Genomic DNA, 18,280 nt, shown 5'->3' on the forward strand with positions numbered 1-18,280 from the left:
GAAAATAGACATTAATTCCAATACTATTAATTTGCCTAAGGACTGAAAGAAAACACAATTTAAAAAGCAGTGTGGAGAATCCTCAGAAAACTTGGACTGGACCCACCTTTTGACCCAGTTATCCCACTCCTTGATTATACCCAAAGGACTTAAATCAGCATACTACAGTAGCTCAGCCACATCAATGTTTATAGCAGTTCAGTTCAAAATAACTAGATCGTGGAACCAACCTAGATGCCCTTCAACAGATGAATGGGTAAAGAAACTGTAGCATATACACAATGGAATATTATTCAGCCATAAAGAAGAATAATATTAAGGTATTTGTAAATAAATGGATGGAATTGGAGAATATCATGCTAAGTAAAATAAGCCAATTCCAAAAACCAAAGGCTGAATGTGTTCCCTGATAAATGGAGAATGATATATAATGGGAGTAGGGTGTGTGGGAAGTGAGAGAAGAATGGAGGAACTTTAGATTTTGTAGAAGGAAATGAGGGGGGGTATGAAAAATGGTGGAATGAAACAGACATCATTACCCTACATACATGTGTGATTACATGAATGGTATGAATCTACATCATGTACAACCATAGAAATGAAATGATGTACCCTATTTGTGTACAATGAATCAAAATGTAGTCTGTAAAAAACTTAAAAATAAAAAAGAATGGAAAAAATTAAACAATAATACAAAAATCAAGTGTAAAACCTTAGAAGATAGAAAGATCTCCCATATTTCTGGATAGGCAGAATTAATACTGTTGAAATGACCATACTACCAAAAGTACTATACAAGTTCAATACAAATCCAATTAAAATTCCAAGGACGGACCTCATAGAAATAGAGTGAGAAATCAAAAAGTTCTTATTCATTTGGAAGAATAAGAGACCCAGAATAGCTAAAGTAATCCTTAGCAGGAAGAGCAAAGCAAGGGGTATCACAATACGAGACCATCAACTATAACACAGAGCAATAGTAACAAAAAAGACATGGTATTGGCACCAAAATAAACAGGTAGACCAAAGGTAAAAAATAGTGGACACAGAGAAAAACCCACATAAATACAGTTTTCTCATATTAGAAAAAGGTGCCAAAAACATAAAATGGTGACCTTGCAAGCACAAGGCCCTGGGTTCAAATCCCCAGCATCGCAAAAAATAAATAAATAAATAAATAAGTAAATACATAAATAAATAAATAAAATGGTGAAAAGATAGCCTGTTCAATGGGTGGGAAAACTGGAAATTCAGATGCAGCAAAATGAAACTAAACCTCTATCTCTCACCTTGCACAAAACTCAACTCAAAATGGATCAAGGACCTTGGAATCAGACCAGAGACCCTGCACCTAATAGAAGAAAAAGTAGGCCCAAATCTTCATCATATCGGCTTAGGAACAGACTTCCTTAACATAACTCCCAAAGCACAAGAAATGAAAGAAGGAATCAATGATTGGGATAGATTCAAACTAAAAAGTTTCTTCTCAGCAAAGGAAACAATCAACAATGTGAAGAGAGAGCCTACAGAGTGGGAGAAAATCCTTGCCCCACACACTCCAGATAGAGCACTAATCTCCAGAACCTATAGAGAACTCATAAAGCTTTACACCAAGAATACAAATAACCCAGTCAATAAATGGGCTAAGGAAATGAACAGACACTTCACAGAAGATCTAAAAGCAATCAACAGATACATGGGAACATGTTCAACATCTTTAGAAATAAGAGAAATGCAAATTAAAACTACACTAAGATTCCATCTCACCCCAATTAGAGTGTCTATTATCAAGAATACAAGCAATAATAGGTGTTGGCAAGGATGTGAGGAAAAAGGTACACTCACATTGCTGGTGGGATTGCAAATTGGTGCAGCCACTCTGGAAAGCAGTATGGAGATTCCTTTAGAAAACTTGGAATGGAACCACCATTTGACCCAGCTATCCCACTCCTTGGCCTATACTCAAGGACTTAAAATCACCACACTACAGTGACTCAGCTACATCAATGTTTGTAGTAGCTGAATTCACAATAGCTAGATTGTGGAACCAGCCTAGATGTCCTGCAATAGATAAATGGATGAAGAAATAGTGGTATATATGCACAATGAAATATTATTCAGCCACAGAGAAGAATAAAATTTTAATATTTGTAGGTAAATGGATGGAATTGGGGAATAACACGCTAAGTGAAATAAGCCAGTCCCAAAACCCAACAGCCAAATGATTTCTCTGATAAGTGGATGATGATACACAATGGCGGAGTGGGAGAGAGGCAAGAAGGGAGGAAGGATGGATTGTATAGAGGAAAATGAGGGGTGGGGAGAGGGTGGGGGAAGGAAAAATAATAGAATGAGACAAACATCATTTTCCTATATACATGCATAATTATGCAAATGGTGTGACTGTACATCGTGTATAACCAGAGAAATGATGTACAATGAATCCAAATTTAAAAAAAATTTTTAAATGGACAAAATTCAACTATTTAAAAGGAAGAACTTCTAAACAATACGTGGACTCTAAAATATAAAACATAATAGTAATCCCTGAAGTATATTGTTTTAACAACAACACACTGCAACAGATCAATGAACTTGAATGCACAGTAATAGAATATATCCACAATGAGAGAAAAAAATGAAAACAGACTCAGTTACCTCCAAGGCAATAATAGGGGTCAGAATATGAACTGGAGTTCCAAAGATGTGGAGAAATGGAGGGTCAGATAAAAATATTTGAAGAAATAATGAACAAAAATACATGGATTTGATGAAAAATATTTTCATATACCAAATAATCTCAATGAAACAGAATAGAATATCACTGACTTCTCATCTGAAACAATGCAGAAGACAATGAAATAACATCTTTCCAGGGTCAAATTAAATTATTTTAAATGCAAGTGCAAAATCTTTGTATACCAAACTGAATTCAACAAAATATCCTAAAAGTAATACAAATTAATGACATTTGCTCTCAAAATAAATATACTCAATCTGAAGCAATATGCTTCCAGAGACATGCATTACAAGAATTGCTCAAGATAGCCCCTTGGGTTGCAGGAAATTGGTACTACACAGAAACTAAGAATTGCAAAAGAGAACAGAGAGTATCAAGATTTAGTTGAGACAGAACAATGAGGAAAACTTAGAGAAGTAAACATCACAGTTTACCCAGCAGCTGCTGGATTGGGGAGACTAAAGCAGTATAACTGGAATGTTCTAAGAGATATATGTGTCTACTGGAGATTGCAGTACACATTCCCTCACACTTGCAAACTTCAAAGGCTGTCCTTTTATGTTGTGTTTAGTTTAATCCATGATTCAAGTAATTTTTTGACAATAGCACCTTTGTTCAAAGAAGATCTGAGGCAGAAAGTGAATGTACACATAGAAGTATGTTACATGCATGGTTTAAAAATGTTAAAAGGAATCTCCTTATTCTGTACAATCAGTATGTACTAATTACTACAATAAAAATTGCCTGTTAATATTTAATTCTAAATTTGAAATATTTTAAATATACACACAATATAACCTATAGCCAGGAAGTCCTTCTGTCTAAATTTTGTGCAATAGCAATGAATGTTATAGATCCTTGTTAATATAGTATGGATAATCTTCTGACATCAAATTTCTGTTAAAGAGTGAAAGAAAAAGCTATCAAGTACCAGAGATAGAGTTAAATGTTCTTCTATTAATAGGGAAGTAGGAAAAAATGAGAATATACTGAATTTGTATTTAGAAATTTGAGATATTACAAGTTGGAAATGAAAATAGCAAAAATTATGTTAGTAATATTGCTCAGTACCTTGAATTATTTTCTTCTTTCTGTAATATGGCACACTACATTGCCGTTTTACGTTGTTTAGAAAATAACTGAATTTTTTTTATTATTTGTGCTGAATAAAAATAAGGACTGTACTTGAGTAACCATAGAGGTTATCTGAATACTTTTTTCTGTTGGATTAATGATAACATGCAGCATCTTTCTATGATCCAGTGAAAGTGATTTTCCATTGTTTCTTGTGCTTAGAAGTCATACATTGTAATTTATCGTATCAATTATGTATGTTTTGCTTCCATTCATTTACTTTTAAGAAACTCCTAGAAATCTGACTAAACAGATTACTATAAGCTAATTAAACTCAAGGAAAAAGTTTTTCTACCACTAAAAATTATCTAAGAAGCACAGACTTTGAATTCTCCAAGGTTATAGTATTCAGGCTCAGTGTTTCTGGGTTTGTGGTTCACTTACTACTTACAAAATGGAATTTAAATATTCCAAGTAAGAAAGACTTACCTTGGGAAATTCTTTGGAGGCCAAGTAATACATCCTGAACAAAATTGCCAGAAGTTAATATGTGAGAGAATTGAAGAATTGTCAGCCTATTAAAACATGAGATATAAGAATTTTGAATTCATTCAAATTTAAAGGCTAAAGGCTATGGAAATTTTTCTTGCCACTTTTCAAAAGCTAAGTTGAATAAATTAATATTTATTTTTTAATCCATATGTAAATGAAATTGAATAACAGAATTCTAAGCACTTCAATAGAGTAATCATGGACTTGTTTGCATTTTAGGGCACTTTTTTTGTGTCTCTTTGATAGCTTTGTATTTATTTAGAACACTGAAACTTTCTCCTTTCTCCTGAGACTCACAAATAACAAGGATCTTAATGAATAGTGAAAAAATCTATTTAAATATGCACATAGTTGTAGGTTATTGCTGATCTATGTCAAAAGAAAATTCTAACATTCATAATAATACTACAATTAAAAACATTTTTGATGATTAAACTAGATTTTTTAAACAGTAAACTGTAATAATTCACATTTGTGATGTTTTAGGAGAGGAAAACACAAACTTAATTTTAAAGTTTAAATACTAGGTTTATGTATATTTGTGGTTAAGGGAAATGTTAAATTTTAAAATAAAAAAAATTTATAAACCCCACAAAAACTTTAAGCTAAAAATTGCAAATCAGTACTTTCACTTTCCCATCTGTAGCACATAATAAACAAATGTTTCTGTTCTGCTTGAAATCAACTTGATTTCTGTAAACAACTTACTGCATGAAACATTGTTTTATTTTCTGGCTCAGTCATTTTGATTTTTTTTTTATGAACAAATAAGACTTTTATTCTTTTAGGAAAAAATGTATGTCATCAGAAAATAAAATGTCTTCATTTTCTTTTTTTTAAATTTTGATTCAAAAATTAACTGTACAAATCAACTGTACAAAAATGGAGTACAACAATCATTTCTCTGGTTGTACATGAGGTACAGTCATACCATTTGTGTATTCATACATGTACGTAGGGTAATGATGTTTGTCTCATTCTATAATCTTTCCTTCCCCTGCCCCCTCCCTAACCCTCATGTCCGTCTACACAAGCCATATTTCTTGCATTCTTCCCTTACCTCCCCCAGCCCCTGTTATGTATCATCATCCACTTATCAGAGAAATCATTCAGCTATGGTTTTTAGGGATTGGCTTAGTTCACTTAGCATTATATTCCCCAACTCCATCCATTTACCTGAAAATGTCATACTTTAATTCTTCTTTATGACTGAATAATATTCCATTGTGCATATATACTACTGTTTCTTTATCCATTCATCTATTGCAGGACATCTAGGCTGGTTCCACAATCTAGTTATTGTGAATTCAGCTACTACAAACATTGATGTAGCTGAGTCACTGTAGTGTGGTGATTTAAGTCCTTGGGTATAGGCCAAGGAGTGGGATAGCTGGGTCAAATGGTGGTTCCATTCCAAGTTTTCTAAAGGAATCTCCATACTGCTTTCCAGAGTGGCTGCACCAATTTGCAATCCCACCAGCAATGTATGAGTGTACCTTTTTCCTCACATCCTTGCCAACACCTATTATTGCTTGTATTCTTGATAATAGACACTCTAATTGGGGTGAGATGGAATCTTAGTGTAGTTTTAATTTGCATTTCTCTTATTTCTAAAGATGTTGAACATGTTCCCATGTATCTGTTGATTGCTTGTAGATCTTCTTCTGTGAAGTGTCTGCTCATTTCCTTAGCCCATTTATTGACTGAGTTATTTGTATTCTTGGTGTAAAGCTTTCTGAGTTCTCTATAGGTTCTGGAGATTAGTGCTCCAGAACTGCAGTGTGTGTGGCAAAGATATCTCCCACTTCGTAAGCTCTCTCTTCAGATATCCCAATTATTGATTCCTTCTTTCATTTCTTGTGTTATGGGAGTCATGTTAAGGAAGTCTGTTCCTAAGCCGATATGATGCAGATTTGGGCCTACTTTTTCTTCTATTAGGTGCAGAGTCTCTGGTCTAATTCCTAGGTCCTTGATTCATTTTGAGTTAAGTTTTGGGAATGAATCTAACGAAAGAGTTGAAAGACCTCTACAATGAGAACTACAGAACACTAAATAAATAAATTACCTTAGAAGATGAAAAGATCTCCCTTGTTTTTGGATAGTCAGAATTACTATTGTCCATATGGGCATACTACCAAAAGCACTATACAAACTCAATAGAATTCCAATTAAAATCCCAATGATGTTCCTCATAGAAATAGAGAAAGAAATCATGAAATTAATCTGGAAGAATAGGAGACTCAGAATAGCCAAAGCAATCCTGAGCAGGAAGAGTGAAGCAGGTGGTATCACAATACCAGACCTTCAGGTATATTACAGAGCAATAGTAACAAAAGTGGCATGGTATTGGCACCAAAATAGACAGGGAGAACAATGGTACAGAATAGAGGACGTGGAGACAAACCCACATAAATACAGTTAACTCATACTAGACAAAGGTGCCAAAATCATACAATGAAGAAAAGGTAGCCACAACAAATGGTGCTGGGGAAACTGGAAATCCATATGCAGCAAAATGAAACTAAACCCGTATCTCTCACCCTGCACAAAACTCATTTTGACATTCAACAAAGCATTACTAGTTGAGAGTGTTTGCAGATATTTGAAACTAATAACTTGAGTTAAAAGATGAAATAAAATATGTTCATCCCAACTTTTCTAAACAAGACAAAGGTTCCATTCTATTATTTATTTATATATAATATTATAGTTAAGGAGAAATTGTATTGATAATGACTTCAGAGAATTTTTACTTTTAATTCAAAAATCAAGCTAAACAATTTATTTTCATATACATAAGTTTAGCATTTGCCCTTGTCATAATTTGGTTCGCCTTAACCTGAAATTTTTAATAATATGAAGAGCACATCAGAGAACAGAAACTAAAATAAATGTCCATTGCAACTCAATTCTAAGTCAAGCCGCTTTTTATTTGTCTTTTTCACATAAATGCTCATTTAGACATATATTTTTTTGTATAGTGTTGTATGTTCACAATGAATACAATGGAAAACTCTGTTTATCTTTACAAGGTTATTTTTGTCAACTGAAATAAATGCTTTCCCGTATCCTTATTTTCTTTGTGTTTCTGGCTTTTGAAAATCCTCTGATTCTAGTGTTTGCCAAGATTATTCCTAAAGGGTAGAGGCCACACAAGGGAAGAGGACATCACAAATATTTTTTTTGGTTTCCTCTGTTTTTCTATTGGCTCCTGAAAGAGCGATTCTTCCTGTTTGGGTGACTGAAAATAGGAAAAGGTCATTGATATCTGAAAGAATAATGGAAAAAGGAAGAGTGAAAATGATGGGAGACTGTGATACTTTGATGGGAAGAATGAGCGTATCAGTTTTTCTCCTATTTTTCGTTGATAAGTCACTGTGATCATGAAGTTTTTGTTTATCCCATTATTACTAACTTCATGCTGTCATACAATTCTAAAATGTGCAAGCTCTACTATTGGCTAACAGTGTGGTATTATCCCATAATAATTTTGAAGCATACTTTATTTAGAATATTTGACATATAAATGATGTTAGAACACAACGTGAATGTAAATTGTTAACTTAGCGAGGCAACTGAACATCCATTATCACTAAGTTATGCTTGCTTTTTTGTGTGTAAGTGCAGCTAAAATCTGTTCCTTTAGCAAGTCCTGAATACAGTATGATATTATTAACTGCAGCCCTCCTATTGTTTATTAGATTAGTAGCAGACTTCATTCTGCTGCTTTTTGTCCTTTATCCTACATCTACCCATTTCCTTTTCATCCTCCCTCAAGTATTCCTCTTGTAACCAAAGATTTATTCTATGAATTTGACATAAAAAAAAATTCCACATGTAAGTGAGATCATACAATATTTTTCTTTTTGTGGCTTATTTCACTTAGCATTATATCCCACAAATTTATCCATGTTTTAGCAGATAGTAGGAACTTATTCTTTTTAAGGCTCAGTAATATCCTTTTTGTGAGTGTATGTAAGTGTGTAATTCTTTTTTCATTCACCCATGTTCATTGCAGCATTACAATAACCAAGATATGGAAAAAATTCTACTGATTTTTTGTTGACTTTTTTACTTTCTTTTTTGATGTACTGGGGGGCTTAACCCAAGGGCACTCCATTATCGAGTTATATCCCAGGCCCTTTAATTAATCATTAATCATTTTATTTATTTATTATATTGAGACAGAGTCCTCTTAAATTGTTGAGGCTAATCTCGAATTCTATCTCATTCTTCTGATTGCTGCGATTATAGCATGTTGTGTCCAATTTGGGTTGATATTTATAGAGTTGAATTATTGTACTACTAATATGTTGAATAAATCGTTTCAGCCCAGAAATGCATTTTCACATTCTGACCAGTCTGCCATAAAAATAATACGTTAAAGAATATTATGTTAATTCTTTCTCTTGTTCTCTCCCTGTCTCTTTCAGATTTCTGGACCAGTTGAGAATTTCATTGGCTGTATACAAGTTATAGAAATCAATAACCAGGGAACTTTCGTCCCATCCAAGGCAGTGAAAAAAAATCATGTTGAAAACTGCAGGTAAACTATCACTGGTGATTTTTCAAATGACTTGTTTTATATTAACCCCACTAAAAGGTACAATTTCCAATTGAAATTTTCTGATCAGGACTGGAATGTATTTCCTTCCTTTTATTTTTTCTTTACCCTTCTACCTTCTAGTCTCTTACAGACTATAGAATTTTTAAACTCTTTTTCAATGAAGATGGAGCACTTGTTTACAACAGGTGTGCACTTTGTACAGAATATGATGCATCATATTGACCAACAAATGATTTGTGTGTTGTGGTTAGAAAATCTCTGTCAGAGCTAGTTTTAAAAATGGTCATATCTACAGTATGTTGTTTACAGTGATAAAATGTTACTTTTCTCTAAAATATTCCTCTCAAAAGTTGCCTTTGTGTTCAATTTCCATTATTGGTGTCATATTTCCTCCAGACAATCTGCTTCTGGTTACAGAAATCTCCACAGGTGGTTGGAAGGTGGAGTAAACTAAAGAGCACATTTGAGAAAGAATCAGGCACTAATGCATTGGTATGAAGTAGATGGAATATAATTTTTCCCTGATAGTTAAGCACAAAAGGGTCATTTCCGGAACTTTGTGTTTGTTGGAAAATGTTTACATAGGGCAGGTAATTATAAGGCTATGATAAATATGCCTATGTAAGTGTATTCAAATGAGCTTCCTCTATGTTAGGAGAGAATTATATTTTTTCAAAAATAAAGGAAATTTTTTAAAAAATGAAAGGATAATTCATTCCCCATTATTGAATGACAATTCATCTTTAAGCTAATATACTTAAAATTTATATGTGACCCCAATGATATAATGGTATACTGTTTAGTTTTTATCTGTTTTTTTTTTTCTGTGAGTTTTTTTTTTTAATTTAAGTCATGTTATTAGTACATTATAGTTATACACAATAGTGACATTCATTTTGACATAATCATACATTCATGGAATTTTATTTATTACATTTCAGTTCCTGGTGATCCCTTTCTCTACCCTCTTCCCTACCCTATTCTCATTTCTCTACTCTACTGGTCTTCATTCTATTTATTTATTGCTTTTTAAAATTGGTGCTTCATAGATATATATAAAGGTGAAATTCACTGTAGTATATTCATATATGTACATAGCATAATTTGGTCAAATTCATTCCACAGTTCTTCCTTTTACCAGTCTCTTCTCCCTCCCCCTCTATTCCCTTCCTCTCCTCACTGACCCACTGATCTACCTTCTGTTTTCGTGGGAACTCCATTATTTTGCTCTAACTTCTGCATATGAAAGAAAACATTTTCTTTTAATACATATGTTCAGATTTTCTATATCTTCTTGAAGCAGCTTTGGTAGTTTTTGGGTTTCTAAGCATGTGCCCATTTATTCTAGCTATAAAAAATTGTTGACATGTAGTTTCCATATAATTTTATAATAATTTTTATTTCTATAGTGTTTTTAATAATTGACTGTATTCATTTGATAGTGTTGCCAGATCAAACTACTGCAGACTGGATGGTTTAAACAACTAATTGCTTCCTCATAGATTTTGAGGATAGAAGTTCAAGATCGAGGTGTTGCCAGAGTTGCCTAGAGGGTTCTTGTCCCCTGCATTATCATTCTTCAGTTTGTGAATGGCCGTCTTCTTCCTTTGCCTTTGCATGGTCTTTCTTCTGTACATGTGCATCCGTGTCCTAAACTCCACTTCTTGTAAAAAACAAGATGTGCTGAATCAGGGCAGACTCATTTAACCTAATAACATCTTTAAAAGCCTTGTCTCCAAATACAGTCACATTCGATGAAAACATAATAGTTTATACTATACATTGAATGGATCCTGGCAATTTTAATATAATGAGATACACATAAGTTCTTATGTTTTACCATTTGGTTTCCATTTTTTTTATTATTATTATTTAGCTTTTAATTTTTTACAGACTGCATTTTGATTCATTGTACACAAATGGAGTACATCATTTCATTTCTATGGTTGTACACAATGCAGATTCATACCATTCATGTAATCATACAAGTACATAAGGCAATAATGTCTGTCTCATTACACCATTTTTCATACCCCCCTCCCTCTCATTTTCTTCTACATATTCTAAAGTCCCCCCATTATTCTCTCCCACCCCCAGTCCCATTATATATCATCCTCCACTTATCAGGGAAAGCATTCTGCCTTTGGTTTTTTGGGATTGGCTTATTTCACTTAGCATGATATTCTCCAATTCCATCCTTTTATTTGCAAATGCCATAATATTATTCTTCTTGATGACTGAATAGTATTCCATTGTGTATATATACCAGAGTTTCTTTATCCATTCATCTGTTGAAGGGCATCTAGGTTGGTTCCACAATCTAGCTATTGTGAACTGAGCTGCTATAAACATTGATGTGGCTGTGTTACTGTAGTTTGCTGATTTTAGGTCCTTTGGGTATAAACCGAGGAATGGGATAACTGGGTCCAAAAGTGGGTCCATTCCAAGTTTTCTTAGGATTCTCCATACTGCTTTCCAGAGTGGCTGCACCAATTTGCAACTCCATCAGCAATGTAAAAGTGTGCCTTTTTCCCCACATCCACACCAACATCTATTATTGTTTGTGTTCTTGATAAAAGCCATTCTAATTGGAGTAAGATGAAATCTTAGAATTGTTTTAATTTGCATTTCTCTAATTTTTAGAGATGTTGAACACCCTTTCATATATTTATTATTGCCCGTGTGTCTTCTGTAAAGTGTCTGTCCAGTTCCTTGGCCCATTTATTGATTGGGTTCTTTGTAGTTTTGGTGTAAAGTTTTGTAAGTTCCTTATAAATTTTGGAGATAAGTGCTCTATCTGAAGTGTGTGTGGAAAAGATTTTCTTCCACTCTGTAGGCTCTCTCTTCACATTCTTGATTGTATCCTTTGCTGAGAAAAAGCTTTTTAGTTTGAGTCCATCCCATTTATTGATTTTTGCTTTGGGAGTCTTATTGAGGAAGTCTGATCGTAAGCCCACATGATGAAGGCCTATTTTGTCTTCTATTAGGTACAGGGTGTCTGGTCTAATTCCTATGTCTTTGATCCATTTTGAATTGAGTTTTGTGTAGGGTGAGAGTTAGAGGTTTAATTTCATTTTACTGCATATGGATTTCCAGTTTTGTCAGTACCATTTGTTTAACAGGCTATCATTTCTCCATTGTATGTTTTTGGCTCCTTTGTCTAGTATGAGGAGACTGTATTTATGTGGTTTTGAACATTACACCTCAAAGCCTTAAAAAAAGAAGAACAGATCAACACCAAAAATAGTAGAAGACAGGAAATAATTAAAATCAGAGCTGAAATCAATGATATTGAAACAAGAGAAACAATTTAAAAAATTGACAAAACAAAAAGTTGGTTCTTTGAAAAAGTAAACAAAATTGATAACCCCCTAGCCACACCAACAAAGAGAAGGAGAGAAAAAACTCAAATTACTAGAATTCATGATGAAAAAGGAAAGATCATTGAAATACATAATAGGAAGCTACTTTGAAAATCTATACTCCAACAAAATAGAAATTATCAAAGACATCAACAAATTTTTAGAGACATATGATCCTCCCAAACTGAATCAGGAATACATACACAATATAAACAGATCAATTTCAAGCACAGAAATAAAAGAAGCCATTAAAAGCCTACCAACCAAGAAAAGCCCAGGACCAGATGGATTCTCAGCTGAATTCTACAAGACCTTTAAAGAAGTACTGATACCAATACTCCTCAAAGTATTTCAGGAAATAGAAAAGGAGGGAATCCTTCCAAATTCATTCTGTGAGGCTACTATCACTCTTATACCAAAACCAGACAAAGACACATCAAGGAGAGAAAACTCTTGAGACCAATATCCCTGATGAACACAAATGCAAAAATCTTTAACAAAATCCTGGAAAATCACATACAAAAAAATTATTAAAAAGATAGTGCACCATGATCAAGTGGGGTTTATCCCAGGGATGCAAGTTTGGTTCAACATCTGGAAATCAATAAATGTAATTCACCACATCAATAGACTTAAAGTTAAGAATGACATGATTATTTCAATTGATGCTGAGAAAGTATTTGATAAAATACAGCACCCCTTCATGCTTAAATCACTAGAAAAAATAGGAATAGTAGGACCATACCTCAACATTGTAAAGGTTATCTATGCTAAGCCCACAGCTGACATCATTCTTAATGGAGAAAAACTGAAAGCATTTCCTCTAAAAACTGGAACAAGACAGGGAAGCCCTCTTTCACCACTTCTATTCAACATCATCCTTGAAACACTTGATAGAGCAATTAGACAGACCAAAGAAATTAAAGGGATACAAATAGGAAAAGAAGAACTCAAGTTGTCACTATTTGCTGATGACATGATCCTATATCTAGAAGATCCAAAAAATTCCACTAGAAAACTTTTAGAACTAATAAATGAATTCAGCAAAGTTGCAGGATATAAAATCAATACACATAAGTCTAATGCATTTCTATTCATAAGTGATGAATCCTCTGAAAGAGAAATTAGGAAAACCACTTCATTCACAGTAGCATCAAAAAAATAAAATAAAATAAACTACTTGGTAGTTAATCTAACAAAAGAGGTGACAGACCTATACAATGAAAACTACAGAAACTGAAGAAAACCTTAGAAGATGGAAAGATCTCCCATGTTCTTGGATAGGCAGAATTATTATTGTCAAAATGGCCATTCTATCAAAGGCACTACACAGATTCAATGCAATTCCAAGTAAAATCCCAATGAAATTCCTCATAGAAATAGAGAAAGCAATCATGAACTTCATCTGGAAGAACAAGAGACCTTGAATAGCTAAAACAATCCTGAATAGAAAAAGTGAAACAGGAAGTATCACAATACCAGACATTAAACTATACTACAGAGCAATTGTAACAAAAACAGCATGGTATTGGCACCAAAATAAACAGGCACACTAATGGTATAGAATAGAAGACACCGAGACAAAACCACATAAATACAGTCATCTCATACTAGACAAAAGAGTCAAAAACATACAATGGAGAAAAGATAGCCTGTTCAACAAATGATTTCCCATTTTTTATAGAAAGCATGTTTATCTCTTTAAATCTATTTGCTATTACTATTCTCTAACATTTACTTAAGTCTGTTTCTTTGTTCCCTACTGTCTCTGTCAAATGCTATGATATATATTCATCTTGCATGACTGAAATTTTGCACCCATTGAACAGCAACACTTTACTTCTTCTTCCCTCTGGCCCCTGTCAACACCTCTCTACTGTTTCTGTGAGCATGGTTATTTTTAGATTCTTGATATAAGTGGGGATATCACAGCATTTATTTTCTTGTTTCTGTCTCATTTCACATGGCACAGTATCATCCAGATTCATCCAGGCTTTAGTATATGTCGGAATTCCCTTCTTTTAAAAGCTTAATAGTATTGCACTGTGTGTATAGACCACATTGTCTTCATTCATTTGTCTGTGCACACTTGGGTTGTTTCCACATTTTAATTATTGTGAATAATGTTGTTTTTGAACATAGGTGTTCAAATATCTCTTCATGATCTTGCTTTATACTTTTGGGGTATACAATGTTGGAATTGCTCTATCTTATGGTAATTCTATTTTTAATTATTTGAGCAATAGCTACATTGCTTTCCACAGTAGCTTTGCCATTTTATATTCCCACCAGCAATGTACAAGTGTTCCGATCCTTTGTCCTTGTCAACTTGTAGTTAGCATTTCCCTACGAATTTGTAATATTAATCATCTTTTCACATATATGTTAGCTATCCATAAATCTTCTTTTGAGAAAGGTCTAGTCAAGTTCTAAGTGTATTTTTCAATAAGGCTGTATTTTGTTAAGTTTAAAGCTTTCAGACTGGATAGTAATACCTTGTCACATATATGATTAAATATTTTCTTCTATTTCACATGGTGTCTTTTTACTCTATTGATAATAAATTTTGCTGTGCATTTTTTAAAATTTCTACAAAGTACAGTTTGTTGACTTCATTCTTGTCATTGTTACCTCTAATGACTGGTGTCATATCCAAGAAATCACCGCCAAGTTCAATGTTGTGAAGTTTTTGCTCCATGTTTTCATCTAAAAGCTTTATGGTTTTAGGTCTTACACTTAGGTCTTTGATCTACATTGAGTTAAGAGATCCACTTCATTTTTTTGAAGTTTTCCCAACACCATTTATTTAAAGGACTGCTACTTCCCATTTAATAATCTTGGCACTCTTGTCAAAATCATACATGCATACATTTATTTCTGAGCTCTCTATTCTCTTCTATTGAACTACCTTGGCTTTATGCCATTATCAAAATATTTTAATTAGTAAAGCACTGTAGTATGTTTTGAAATCAGAAAGTATGAGACAAGCATCTTTATTTTTATTTTTCAAATTTGTTTTGACTATTTGGTCTCTAGTGATTCCACATGGATTTGAGGATTCATTTTCTATTTCTAGAAAAAAATCATTTTGTTTTGCTAGAAATTGTACTGAATCTGTAGATCACTTTGAGTAGGATTAATAACTTTAAAATATTAGATCTTCTAATCCATAAATGTGAGATGTGTTTCCACTTATTTACATCTTCTTCAATTTCTCATCAATATTCTGTAATTTTATTGTATAAAACTGTCATTTCTTTGGTTAATTTTTTCAGTATCTTATTTGTCTTGGTGCTATTGTACATGGAATATTTTTTACATTGCATTTACATACTATTTATTTGTGATGTACAGAAATGCAACTGATTCCAGTATTTTGTATTCTGCTACTTGCTTAATACTTCTAGCTTGTGTATGTATGTGTGTGTGTGTGTGAGAGAGAGAGATCCTTGAGATTTCCTATACTTAAAATTACATTAAGTGAAAGAAATTATTTCACTTCTTCCTTTTTGATCTGTATGCCCTTTATTTCTTTGTCTTGACTAATTATTCTGACTAAAACTTCTAGTACTATGTTGAAGAAAAGTGGTGAAAGCATGTATTTTGCCTTAACAGAAAAGTTTTTACACTTTTACCACTGAGTATATGGTTTACCATATGTAGATTATATTATACTGTGACAATTTCCTTCCATTCCTCATTCGTTGAGAGTTCTCATTATGAAAGAATGATGAATTTTACCAAATGCTAGATTGTGTGGAATTTTCTTCATTTCATCAATACAGTGGATTACTTTGATCAACTTTTGTATATTGAAACATCCTCTCATTTGAGGAATAAATTGCATTTGATCATCCTCTATGATCTCTCAATATGCTGCTCAATTAGTTTGCTAGAATTTTGTTGAGAATTTTTACATAAATTTTCATAAGGGATATTGGGGTTTATTTTCCTTACAGAATCTTTGTTCTGTTTTAGTTATCAAGATAATTCTAGTCTCATGAAATATGTTTGGATGCTTCAATTTTTTGGAAATCTGTCAGAATTATTGGAAGTAGTTTTTGATTCTTGTTAAAAATAACTAATGAAACTATCAAGTCCAAGGCTCTTTTATAAATGTGTGTGTGTGTGTGTGTGTGTGTATTAGTTGTCAATGAACCTTTATTTTATTTATCTATATGTTGTGCTGAGAATTGAACCCAGTGCCTTACATATGCTAGGCAAGCATTCTACCACTGAGCCACAACCCCAGCCCCCAGGGCTATTTTCACTGGTATTTTGGGGAGGTATTTGATTACTGACACGATACCTTACTAGTTATATATCATTTTATTCAGAGTTTCTACTTCTTCATGATTTAGTCTAGGTAGGTTTTATGTTTGAGAATTTTTCCTATGTCTCCTAGGTTATCCAATTTGTTGGTATAACAATTTTTCATATACTATTTAATAACTCTTTTTATTTCTATAATATGTTGTATGTGAACCACATGTCCAGCCTTTTTTTTTTCCTTTTAATTTTGGAGACATGGTCTTGCTAAGTTGCTGGGGTTGGTTTGGACTTGTGATCCTCCTGTCTCAGCCTTCTGATCCACTGGGACTGCAGGTTTGTTCCACGCAGCCATGCTGTTGTATATTCCTTATATTATTGTTAAGTCTAGTTGGTTCATTGTTTTAAGTCCTCTATTTCCCTTCTTATTTTCTCTCTTTGTTGTTCTGCCCACTTTGGAGGGTGGAATGTTGTAGTCTCCAACCATTAGTGCAGAATTGTCTGTTTCTCCCTTGAATTCTGTTTTTACTTCATATGCTTTGATGATCTATCATTAGATCAGTTTGTAACTGTTTTATCTTCCTGATACATTGAAACTTTTATTAATATATAATGTCCTTATTTGTTTTTTATTCTCTTTGATTTGAAGTATATTCTGTCTTACTTTAAAATAGCAACTCCTGCTCCCTTTGGTTACTATTTGTATAGAGTCACTTCTTCCATCTTTCATTTTAAATCTACTGGTGTATTTGGACCTAAAATGAATATTGCAGGGAGTATATAGATGAAGCCAATGATTTTATCCTTTTTGCAAATCTCTTACTTTTTTTTTATTCATTTTTATTGTAAACAAATGGGATAGATCTCGTTTCTCTGTACATGAAGTAGAGGCATACCATTTTTGTAATCATACATTTACCTAGGGTAATAGCTTTTGATTCATTCTGTTATTTTTTTCTTCCCCCCACCACTCCCACCCCTCTTATCCCTCTATACAGTCCCTCTTTCCTCCATTCTTGCGCTCCCTCCCACCCCCCATTATGTGTCAGCATCTGCTTATCAGTGAGATCATTCGTCCTTTAGTTTTTTTGAGATTGGCTTATCTCACTTAGCATGAGCGAATCCCTTACTTTTGACTGCAGATTAGTTTTAGTAATTTTAAGTTACTTATAAAGAGAAACTTGCTTCTGTTGTTTTTCTGTTTTTTATGTCTAATGGGGGTTTTTCCCCTGCTTTCCTGCATTACTGAGGTCTTCCGTGTTCAGTTGATTCTTAGTGAAATATTTAAATTCCTTTCTGGTTTCCATTCCTTTATATTTCTTATATATTCTATAGTTGTTTTCTTTGATGTCACCAAAGAATTACATTGAACAATGTAAAGTTATGATAATCTAACTTGAAATGATGCCATCTTAACATCAGTGTGAATTACATTTAGAAAAAAAAAAATCTTTGCTCCTATTCTAGCTCTGTCCCCATACTTTTCAATAGTTTGATGTCACAAAATCACATATTGTGACAAAATCACATATACATATACATGTATATATATATATATATATACATATATATATATGTGTGTGTGTGTGTTTGTGTGTGTGTGTGTATTATATGCCCTAACATAAGCCAGTAATAAACTAGTAAATTTTGAAATGTGTCAGCCTTTAAATTATGTAGAGAAAAAAAATGTGTCATTATGAACCAAAACTTTGTTTA

The 18,280-nt window shown here is 33.1% G+C and overlaps 1 protein-coding gene across 1 annotated transcript in view; it reads left to right on the plus strand.

The window, feature by feature from the left end:
* Window positions 1-18,280, plus strand: part of Eys (eyes shut homolog) — a 1,705,088-nt gene that overhangs the window by 1,157,741 nt on the left and 529,067 nt on the right. The window contains 1 exon segment of the mRNA XM_047559194.1: window positions 8,800-8,912. Within this exon segment, the coding sequence (XP_047415150.1) occupies window positions 8,800-8,912 (113 nt within the window).

Source organism: Sciurus carolinensis, chromosome 7 (genome assembly GCF_902686445.1).
Source record: "Sciurus carolinensis chromosome 7, mSciCar1.2, whole genome shotgun sequence".
In the NCBI taxonomy this organism is placed as follows: Eukaryota; Metazoa; Chordata; class Mammalia; order Rodentia; family Sciuridae; genus Sciurus; species Sciurus carolinensis.